General features: G+C 41.7%; 1 protein-coding gene across 2 annotated transcripts in view; it reads right to left on the bottom strand.

The window, feature by feature from the left end:
- Nucleotides 1-533: 533 nt before the first annotated feature.
- The window catches only part of LOC146063927 (amine sulfotransferase-like), a 100,193-nt gene continuing 88,560 nt past the window's right edge, over nucleotides 534-12,166 (bottom strand). For both annotated transcript variants that reach the window (XM_083176848.1, XM_083176850.1), the window contains exon 7: nucleotides 534-2,080. In XM_083176848.1, coding sequence (XP_083032974.1) covers nucleotides 1,950-2,080 — 131 coding nt within the window. In that variant the 3' untranslated portion in view covers nucleotides 534-1,949. The remainder of the gene's footprint in view (nucleotides 2,081-12,166) is intronic.

The following is a 12,166-nucleotide window of genomic DNA, read 5'->3' as shown; positions in this document are numbered from 1 at the left end:
GCGCGCAAAACTACATCCTTCACTTTTGTCACCATGGTGGGCCTGCGTACTTTAAATTCCAGGGCCTATTTTTAATCCCATTCCCACCCTCTCTCTGCTGCTTTCTTAGCATGTACACTGGCACCACTAACACCGCCCCCCCCCCCCCACCTAAACCCTCTTTTATCTTGGTGCCCCCCCTGTCATTTTATCCTGGATCCGCCCCTGCACACAGATAAAGATTATTTTTTACTCAACAAGAGCCGGGAGTGACGTTCTTTCTCACCATTGACTTATATCTATATATATATATATAGATATATATATCTATATAGATATATATCTATATATATATATCTACTGTATATATATCTATATATATCTATATATATCTATAGATATATATAGATATATATATATGTATATGTATATACCTATGAAAACAAAAAGATACAATAGTGCGAGATTTTGTCAGAGTGCTGGCCTAGCGTTGGTCACTTGCCTCTATATAGCCTGGATCTATTTGTACAGTATGTCAGACACATCTGACACGCTCATCTGAAGACTCTTTTATTTAATTACAACAATTCAGAGCACTGGGCATATATATAAACAGGCAGACAATGCCAATAGCGTAAGTGACATAAAACGGTTTAGTATACATTCTACAATAAAAAATCATATCAATCATTTATTAAAGACTTTAATAAAATGAAATTTACAGTAATTAAAAATCATGGTTAAAATTAACATTTTTTGTAATGACGATGGTCCGCCAAGAATTCTTATAAATTGACGGCAGCATGAACATCAAAAACATCATGAACATCCAAAAGAGGGATCTATTCTCTTTATGATGTTCATGCTGCCATACTGTGCCCTTACAGTCTGTGTGAGCCAGTGTGTTCCTTAGCAATATTATATATATATATATATATATATATATATATATATATATATATATATATATATATATATATATATATACTAGAAAGCCTGCTCAAAGCAAAAGCTTCAAAAGCTAGTCTGCTACCTTCTGTGTTTGTGCATGTGTGAGAAAGAGTAGTTTCACTTAATATAGTTTCACTTCCTGCCAACAGATGGCATTGTTTACTAATCACACAGACACTAGACCTATAATTTATAGATATATGTGTGTGTGTGTGTGTCAGTGTGCCCTTTCAATGTGTGTCCCCATGCTGGAGTCAGCAAGGGAGTAAAGAGCAAACTCTGTGGCAGTGGCACCAGCTGCCTAGCAGTAGAAGCAGAGGCTGGAGTGGTGAGTATTACTGGTGGCAATATGTGTATGGTACTACTGAGTGCATTATGTATATGGCACTATGGGGACATTATGAAAATGACAATGAGAGGTATGTGAATGGTCTACTGGGGGCATTCAATGTTTAACTGGCACTACTGGGGGGCATTATGTTTGTAGCTGGTACTACTAAGGGCATTATTTACGTGTGCAAATGGCACTAAAATGGCATGGGAGGCCAGGCAGACGCAAAAGTTATAATTATCCCACTATGTGTATAGTGCTGGGGAAAGCTGGGTTTAATTGTCAGGGGTTTAACTATAATAAAAAGGGGATTTCATTATTAGGATAATGCTAATGCACAGTCTGACTGGTTCTAGACACCCCCATGCAGGGCTATAATTTTTTTTTTTTTCGTGCGGTGCATACCGTAATGTAATGTGCTGTGCACACTATGATGATCATCATCTATTTCTCGTCTTCTGTTGTATAGCTGGCCATACATCTACAGACTGATTGTGAGATTGGGCTGGTTGGAATACAAACCTGTTAATATCTGAATGAGTTTTGGGCATTTTTCCAGCAATTCAAAGCAAATGGTCAACTGTCATTTGCTCTCATCCATTACCAGGATTTTGTTCCAACCAGCCCAATCTGACAATCGATCTGTAGATGTATGGCCAGCTTAAGTCATTTATTAGCCAGGATCTGGTTAGGATTGTGTTTCCTCATTGTTGTCCCAGATAAATGTAATTGGCAGATCCCCCAACTTCTCTTTCAGTGCCTTGTCCATCTTCTCACTTTGTGCCACGGTCATTAGATTTTTCCAATCTCCAATAATTCCTGCAGTGCGATATACATACCAATTAATGTGCGATTTTCACTTTGCAGTCATACTGTATATATATACAATCTTGGACTTGGTACATAGGGCCTTATTCTAGTTCACTCTTTCTGACAAAATCCTTCTTAGATGGATAAAACCATGTGCACTGCAGGGGGGCAGATGTTACTTGTGCAGATATAATTAGATTTGGGTGGGGTTTTACTTCAAAGTGAGCTCTATATTGCAGTGTAAAAATAAAGCAGCCAGTATTTACCCTGCACAGAAACAAAATAACTCACCCAAATCGAATTCTCTCTGCACATTTTACATCTAAGAAGGAATTTGTCAGAAAGAGTGAACTAGAATAAGGCCCAAAGGGTCTAATTCAGCAGGCCATGCAGCATTGTGAAAATCGCTTATAGATTATTTTCGGGGACCAGTACAGACAATGCAGGAGTGTCTGGACCATTTTTAGGCAACTCTCAGTGGCTACAAGATGCCTCATACAGCCGCTGCAAAATGTAATTGGAATTACATTGCATTGTGGGGAGGTACCTTACATGCAGGACAACCTTGCCCTGTGCTGGGCGTCCCATAGCATGTGAGATATAGCAGTTGCAGTTTGAAGCTGAATCAGGCCTAAAATGAGGAATGTAGTACATGACACAAATGAAACAGAAATTAATACACCCATATATATTCATTTTACCCATATCATTCATGGTGCAAGCTGTGGGGAAAGTATCATCAGGCCGTATTAAGACTGGGTCAACGAAGTTGTGGGAGCCACCACAACTAAGATTTCTGCCAAACGTCCCTGAGCTCCCTCCCCCCAGTATACACAACCATTCCAACACACACAAACGTTCAAACACACCTTCAAAGCAGCAGGGACAGCACAGTGCAGCATCAGTCATGCGGCTCAGGGAACTTAAATCCTGCAACACTGATCCTGAGCCACCCGGATCTGTTAATGAACAGTTGAGTTCTACTGACTACACCAGTTGAAATACCATGGTGTGGGGACCCCAGGACAGCTACCCATGCCAATCCCTTAATCTGGCCCTGAATAACATATATAAATACAAAACAGAAACACAATTTTTGTTAGGTCTAGTCAACATTGTTGCAAATCTATGGGTATCAAAAAAATTGATATGAAAGTATAAAGAATTTGCTCAAAATATTTCAGTTTGCAGTCAAGGGTCTAGAAATCCTCTAGTGCCGTGCCCATTGCACATAACACCCTTTGTGCTTAGTTGGATTGAACCCTATGTTTAGATATTAATACAAGATAATATGAACTCTCCTCTAACATCTAGACATAGGTTTCAATCCAATTCAGCGTGAAGGGTGTTATGTGCAATGGCCACGACACTTCAATTCGTACCCTTCAGTGGCTGAAATCAGCCTTACTTGCACATAAGTTTGGGAGTCCTATGGGGCAGCAAATGCTTTTGTGCGAATCACATCTGCTGTAAAGTGTAGCCGATGACATGAGGACTTGCGCCCACATTACATTGAGTTGGATTGTGCCAAAGGGCTGGCTTGTGAGGTGCAGCAAAGAGACTTATATAGCCCTGATTGTAACCAGCTCCTAACCTACTTTAGGCTGCCATGTTTTGGATCACAATGGGTGTATAGTGGAGTGGGCTTATTATTCATAATTTTCTGGTGGGAGGACAGCTTGCTTGACTGCAGATATCTCCGGTTCCCAGAAATAGATTTCTTAGATTTTAATGGAATTAAAAACTAGAGAATCTCACCTACCAAATGCTATTGGAGACTAGGGGATTAGATTTCAGAAGGCATACTGCCAACGAGTATATGTGGACTTGGAGCAGTAACCAGCTGCTGGAAGGCTGATATCTCTGGTTCTGCGAACAGTAGAGACAAGCTACTAGTGTCCATCAAAGGGGGAGAGTCCCAGAGTTTGGAATATACCCTCAGAAAAACTCTACGTCAGACAGAAACTGAAATATCTGACTGGGAACAGCAATTAACAGGCTTGGATGGGGACCACTGCTTTGAAGTCTCCGGTTCCCAAGGGCCGATTTTTAAAATTCTTGTACCCATGGAAAGAGAGAACCCTCAGCTTTCAGACTAGGGCCCTCAGAAAAAACTAGTCTCAAATATATATAGAATCACAGGGAAAATTATATATAATGACGGTTTAATGATGCTGAGGGGGAAATGGGAGGAGGATGTGGGGAAACTGAGCGAGGAGGAATGGTCTGTTGCAAAGTCTTCTGTGGCAAATGCCACGAATGCCCTTTGCATCCAACAGACTTAATTATTTATCCTTCATAGATCATATATCTCCGCAACGAAATTGTTAAAATACGCAGGGAGGACATCGGCAATCTGCCCAAAGTGCGGTATCCTCCCGGGAACATGTATACATTTATTATGGGGATGCTGGCTGGTAGCAGATTTTTGGGATAAAGTTATACAAACTATTGTGGCTACCGAAAGAGATCCTCACTGTAAAGTGTTGTATCCTAGGAATAGCTGGAGATAGAATCCCAGTAAATGAAAGATTATATATAAATAGTCTATGTTCTCTTGCTAAAGTAATGCTAGGTAGGGCACGGATGTCAAACAAAGCCCCTGAATTTAACAGTTGGAAATCATTAGTTAATTATACTATTAGACAAGAAAAACACTTATATATTTGTAGAAATACTCAAAGTAAATTTGAGCAAATTTGGCACTGTTGGATAATATCCATCTTAATCCACATTAATAATCACTGAAAATCACTAGTTATGCACATAATCATATAATAAATACACTTAGATATATTGAATAATAATATTGCATATACTTGAGTAAATATTACGTTACTATATATTAGGATATTACGGATAGTATGCTTTTTTTTTAACAAGGATCACGGGTTAGGAAATATTTAAGTGTGGGCGTAGGATTAGGGGTACTCTGAAAACCGAGCAGGGCTGGATCATTCCTTGCCTGGTCCATTACCAGGGTGGCGATACCCTATAGAAGCCTATGGGCTTCTTTTCTCTGCCGGACGCCTCCGCCGCAAACCCGCCGACCCCTCTGTCCCCCTCCCTCTGGCTTACCTGGTCCAGGTCCTCCTGGACTCAGAAGGTAAGCCATTACTCTCGCTAGTGACGCAGCCGGACGTCCTTCTGGCTGCAGGTGGGAGGAGGAGGCGCAGGGGACAGCCTGCTTAGCTGTCCCCGGTATAAGGGGGGAAGCAGGCGGCAGGGAGATGATGGAGACCCCCCAAACACCACAGTACAGGTATCCCGGGGGATCTCCATCACCGCACAGCGATGTCAGCCGCATATGTTAGTACATATGCGCTGGCATCGCGGCAGGTGGGTGGTGAGGGGCGGCAATGTATTTTAATACATCCATGTGCGAGGCAGAGCGTGGTTTGTCATCAGAGTGAAGGGGAGGAGGCAGCACTTAGAACTGACAATGCTCCATGCGTTGCCTTCTTCACACTGCACCTCAACCCGGGTCAGAGACGTGTTTAACCCTAGTCATGTCCAGGGTTAAAATGCCCGGTTACTCGACCCCGGAAATGGTGCTGAGGTACTTTCAGACCGCAGTTCAACCCAGGTTAACGCGGCAATAACCCAGGTTGATTTGGCAGTCTGAAAGTGGTATCAGATGACTGGGATTCATGCTGTTCACAGAACTAATCACAGGATCTGGCAGGAGCCATCTACTAACAAAAGACTCCTCCTGTGGTGTTAGCATATTATAATATAAGTATATTGGCAGATTTGTTGGCAATAGACAGATACTATTTATGTTTCATCCAGAAATTAGTTAACCCCTTCCTGACAGAGCCAGTTTTTGCGTTCCTGACAGAGCCCTTTTTTTCAAATCTGACATGTCTCACTTAAGTGGGGATAACTTTTTTTTGCTTTTACTTATCCCAGTGATTTTGAGATTGTTTTTTCGTGACACATTGTACTTCAAATTAGTGGTAAATTTGGGTCGATACAGTCTGTGTTTTTTTGTGAAAAATACCAAAATGTCGTGAAAAAATGGAAAATTTAGCAATTTGCAAAATGTTAAATTTTCTGCTTGTGAGACAAATAATCATACCACTCAAAATAGTTAATAACTAACATAGACCATATGTCTACTTTATGTTGACATCATTATTTCAACTTCCTTTTCATTTTTTTGGACACTAGGAGGCTTACAATATGAATAGCAAATTCTCAAATTTTCAAGAAAATTTCAAACACTGATTTTTTTAGGGACCAGTTCAGTTCTGATGTGGCTTTGAGGGACTTGTATGTGAGACACCCCCATAAATGATACCATTTCAAAAACTGCACCCCTCACAGTATTCAAAACAGCATTTTGGAAGTTTGTTAACCCTTTAGGTGTTTCACAGGAATTAAAACAAAGTGTAGGCGAAATTTCAAAATTTCATTTTTTTTGCAGATTTGCAATTTTAATACATTTTTCTAAGGAACACAGTACATTTTACTAGAGAAATGTGACTAAAAATTGATTCCCCCAATTCTTTTGTTTTCATAAATATCCTATATGTGGCCCTAGTGTGCACGTTGACCAAACCACAGGCTTCATAATAGAAGGAGCACCTACTTGATTTTGGAGCCTCCTTTTTATGAGATTATTTTTTAGGCACCATGTAGGTTTCTAGGCACCATAAGATGCTAAAAGTTAGGAACCCCCCCACAAGTGACCCCATTTTGCAAACTACACCCCTCAGGGAATTCATCTAGGGGTATAGTGTACATTTCAAACCCCCAGGGGTTTCACCAATTGTGGTACAACTGGGCAGTGAAAATGAAAAATTAAATTTTTTACACAAAAATGCAGTTCTGGCTCAAAATTTTTCATTTTCAGAAGGTATGAAGGAGAAAAAGCACCCCAAAATCTGTGCCCTAATTTCTCCCGAGTACGGCAATGCCTCACATGTGACCAAAAAATACCAGTTGGGTGCATGGCAGGACTCAGAAAGGAAGGAGTGATTTTTGGATTTTGCAGCTCAGATTCTGGTGGAATGTTGGTGGGTGCTATGTCGCATTAGCAAGACCCCCCAAGCACCAATACAGTGGAACCCCCCCACAAGTGACCCCATTTTGCAAACTACACCCCTCAGGGAATTCATCTAGGGGTATAGTGTACATTTCAAACCCCCAGGGGTTTCACCAATTTTGATACAACTGGGCAGTGAAAATGAAAAATTAAATTTTTTTACACAAAAATGCAGTTCTGGCTCAAAATTTTTCATTTTTAGAAGGAATGAAGGAGACAAAGCACCCCAAAATCTGTGCCCCAATTTCTCCCGAGTACGGCAATGCCTCACATGTGACCAAAAAATACCAGTTGGGTGCATGGCAGGACTCAGAAGGGATGGAGTGATTTTTGGATTTTGCAGCACAGATTCTGGTGGAATGAATGGTGGGTGCTATGTTGCACCAATACAGTGGAACCCCCCCACAAGTCACCCCATTTTGCAAAGTACACCCCTCAGGGAATTCATCTAGGGGTATAGTGTACATTTCAAACCCCCAGGGGTTTCACCAATTTTGATACAAGTGGGCAGTGAAAATGAAAAATTACATTTTTTTACACAAAAATGCAGTTCTGGCTCAAAATTTTTCATTTTCAGAAGGTATGAAGGAGAAAAAGCACCCCAAAATATGTGCCCCAATTTCTCCCGAGTACGGCAATGCCTCACATGTGACCAAAAAATACCAGTTGGGTGCATGGCAGGACTCAGAACGGAAGGAGTGATTTTTGGATTTTGCGGCTCAGATTCTGGTGGAATTTTGGTGGGTGCTATGTCGCATTAGCAAGACCCCCCAAGCACCAATACAGTGGAACCCCCCCACAAGTGACCCCATTTTGCAAACTACACCCCTCAGGGAATTCATCTAGGGGTATAGTGTACATTTCAAACCCCCAGGGGTTTCACCAATTTTGATACAAGTGGGCAGTGAAAATGAAAAATTACATTTTTTTACACAAAAATGCAGTTCTGGCTCAAAATTTTTCATTTTCAGAAGGTATGAAGGAGAAAAAGCACCCCAAAATCTGTGCCCCAATTTCTCCCGAGTACGGCAATGCCTCACATGTGACCAAAAAATACCAGTTGGGTGCATGGCAGGACTCAGAACGGAAGGAGTGATTTTTGGATTTTGCGGCTCAGATTCTGGTGGAATTTTGGTGGGTGCTATGTCGCATTAGCAAGACCCCCTAAGCACCAATACAGTGAAACCCCCCCACAAGTGACCCCATTTTGCAAACTACACCCCTCAGGGAATTCATCTAGGGGTATAGTGTACATTTCAAACCCCCATGGGTTTCACCAATTTTGATACAAGTGGGCAGTGAAAATGAAAAATTACATTTTTTACACAAAAATGCAGTTCTGGCTCAAAATTTTTCATTTTCAGAAGGTATGAAGGAGAAAAAGCACCCCAAAATCTGTGCCCCAATTTCTCCCGAGTACGGCAATGCCTCACATGTGACCAAAAAATACCAGTTGGGTGCATGGCAGGACTCAGAAGGGAAGGAGTGATTTTTGGATTTTGCAGCACAGATTCTGGTGGAATGAATGGTGGGTGCTATGTTGCACCAATACAGTGGAACCCCCCCACAAGTGACCCCATTTTGCAAACTACACCCCTCAGGGAATTCATCTAGGGGTATAGTGTACATTTCAAACCCCCAGGGGTTTCACCAATTTTGATACAAGTGGGCAGTGAAAATGAAAAATTACATTTTTTTACACAAAAATGCAGTTCTGGCTCAAAATTTTTCAATTTCAGAAGGAATGAAGGAGACAAAGCACCCCAAAATCTGTGCCCCAATTTCTCCCGAGTACGGCAATGCCTCATGTGTGACCAAAAAGTTGCAGGACTCAGAAGGGAAGGAGTGATATTTGGATTTTGCAGCACAAATTCTGGTGGAATGATGGTGGGTGCTATGTCGCATTAGCAAGACCCCCAAAGCACCAATACAGTGGAACCCCCCCACAAGTGACCCCATTTTGCAAACTACACCCCTCAGGGAATTCATCTAGGGGTATAGTGTACATTTCAAACCCCCAGGGGTTTCACCAATTTTGATACAAGTGGGCAGTGAAAATGAAAAATTACATTTTTTTACACAAAAATGCAGTTCTGGCTCAAAATTTTTCATTTTCAGAAGGTATGAAGGAGAAAAAGCACCCCAAAATCTGTGCCCCAATTTCTCCCGAGTACGGCAATGCCTCACATGTGACCAAAAAATACCAGTTGGGTGCATGGCAGGACTCAGAACGGAAGGAGTGATTTTTGGATTTTGCGGCTCAGATTATGGTGGAATGAATGGTGGGTGGTATGTGGCATTAGCAAGACCCCCGAAGCACGGTGAAATTATGAACCTAATAATCCATAGATGTGTGGTATATTTTAAAACACTCCTTTATACATAGGCCGGGTTTGTCGGGGCAAGTGTCACACTGGAAAATAGTTTGCTTTCTTATTCCCTTTTTATAGCAAACTTTGCACCTTTTTTGTGTCCTGCCCTTTTTTCCAGTGGAGGGGATTTCATCAGGAAAATGCTGCCCTGGTACAATACGGGGGCCAGTACTAGAAGTACTGGGGCCCTCAGCCTGCTGGTTCCCAAATATTAGGCCCTTTATGACTTCCTCTTGAAAGTGCATAAATGTCCCCCTCTGGCCGGTAGAACGGAATAGCACGTAAGCGTTATACAGTGCCATCTGGATGATATACACGGCCAGCTTCTTGTACCAGATTTTTGTTTTCCACAGGGCACTGTACGGCTTCAGTACCTGATCTGAAAGATCCACTCCGCCCATGTACCTATTGTAATCCAGGATACAGTTAGGTTTGGAGGTGTGGGTACTGGTACCTCGTACAGGGACGGAGGTGGTACTGTCTCCGTGAATTGTTGTCAGTATAAGGACATCCCTCTTGTCCTTATATTTGACCAACAACATATTTTCGGTGCATATTCCCCTGCTTTCACCCCTTCTCATTACTTGGGCAATGTGCGTTTTTGGGAGGCCTCTTTGGTTCTTGCGCACAGTACCGCAAGCTGCTGTACCTCTTGAACCAAGGGCCTTAAACAGGGGGATGCTGGTGTAAAAGTTATCCACATAGAGGTGATAACCTTTATCCAGGAAGGGGTGCACTAAATCCCAGACAATTTTTCCACTAACACCTACGAGGGAGGGGGGGCATTCTGGCGGTTCAATTCTTGAATCCTTCCCTTCATATACCCTAAACCTGTGGGTGTACTCTGAGGTGCTTTCACACAACTTATACATTTTTATGCCATACCTTGCCCTCTTACTGGGAAGGTACTGGCGGAATTTAACCCTTCCTTTAAAATGTATAAGGGACTCGTCTATGCAAATGAATTTATCTGGGATGTACATGTCTTCAAATTTGGCACTGAAATGATCAATGACCGGCCTGACTTTGAATAGCCGGTCAAAGGTGGGATCATCTCTGGGTGGGCACTGTGCATTATCGTTGTAATGCAAAAATTTAAGGATCATCTCAAATCGAGCCCGGGGCATGGCCATACGGTAAAATGGGGTGCTGTACAGAACATCTGTACTCCAATATTGCCTAATTTCTGGCTTTTTTACTATGCCCATATGAAACACCAGACCCCAAAACGTCATCATCTCTACTGCATCTACAGGGGTCCACCTAGCAAATGATGACGTGGGGTTTTGAGCAATAAACTGCTGGGCATATAAATTAGTTTGGTCCACCATTAAATTTATAAAATCATCAGAGAAAAATAATTTGAAAAAGTCAATTTCTCTGAGACCTGTGGAATCAAATTGGATTCCTGGCATGGCCAAAAACTCAGGAACCTGGGGCTCAAAATTGTCTGGTGGTGGGGTCCATACGAGATCAATTATTGGGGGGGGGTCTCAGCTGCTCTACGGGGGCGTCTTTGAGGGGGTCCCTCATCATCAGAGGAGGAAGAGGAGCTTAAGGCGAATCCTTCAAATTCCCCACTTGCATCACTGGCTGTGTCAGAGTCAGAAGCAAGCAGGGCATATGCCTCCTCCGCTGAATACATTCTTCTGGATGACTGGGATGACATTTGGGATGACATTTGGGATGCCATTTTTATTTTTGTGTTACTGGTAGTGAAATGTTTCAACACGTGTATAGTGTAGGGGGGGGTACAAACTTTATTTCAACCCGGGGGGTATGTAGTGTGTAGTGTGTATGTAGTGTGCAGAAAAAAAAAATACTTTATACAAAAAAAAAAAAAATGGAGGGGTTAAAAAAAAAAAAATTGAAGGGGTTAAAAAAAAAAATTGAAGGGGTTAAAAAAAAAATTGAAGGGGTTAAAAAAAAAAAAGATCCTGCGCCAAAAATTGAGCACAGATGTTGGTCAGTAACGTCCGTCACTGAACAGCGCTGAAAGGCAACAGGAATTTGATCAAAAAAAAAAAAAAAATAGATCAACCCTGTGCCGAAAAAGATGATCAGTGATGTACGTCAGGACACCCACAAAATCACAGTGTGTGTAAAAAAAAAAAATTAAAAAATGACCCCACAGCACACACACAAAAAAAAAAAAAAAAGGTGATCAGTGATGCGACACTGATTACCAGTGAGGGGTAGCAGGTGCAACTGACAGTGCAACTGGCAGGTATATATAAAAAAAAAAAAAAAAACCTCTGCACCCCTAAAAAGTTGCTGATCACCTCAGATATAGTGATCAGCACAAAAGGCGGGGGCAGCAGACACAAAATTTAGCACTCTCTATCACTCTCTGTCACTATCTCTCTCTATCTAACACTCTATGACACTGCAGCAGCAGCAGTGACAGGTATATATATATATATATAAAAATACCCTGCGCCCCCAAAAAGTTGCTGATCAGTTAATTTATACTGATCAGCACAAAAGGGGGGGCAGCAGTCAGTTATATAAAAAATATATAGCACAATCTGTCACTATCTCTATCTCTCTCTCTCTATCTCTCTCTATCTCTCTCACTCTATCTATAACTATAACACTGCAGCAGCACAAAATATAGCACTCTCTGTCACTAGGCCTCTCTATCTCTCTCTCTCTATCTCTCTCTATATCTCT

The sequence above is a fragment of the Crinia signifera genome, chromosome 3, assembly GCF_055691185.1.
Source record: "Crinia signifera chromosome 3, ASM5569118v1, whole genome shotgun sequence".
In the NCBI taxonomy this organism is placed as follows: Eukaryota; Metazoa; Chordata; class Amphibia; order Anura; family Myobatrachidae; genus Crinia; species Crinia signifera.
The sequence above is the reverse complement of the archived record's forward strand: the minus strand, read 5'-3'. Positions and strand labels throughout refer to the sequence as shown.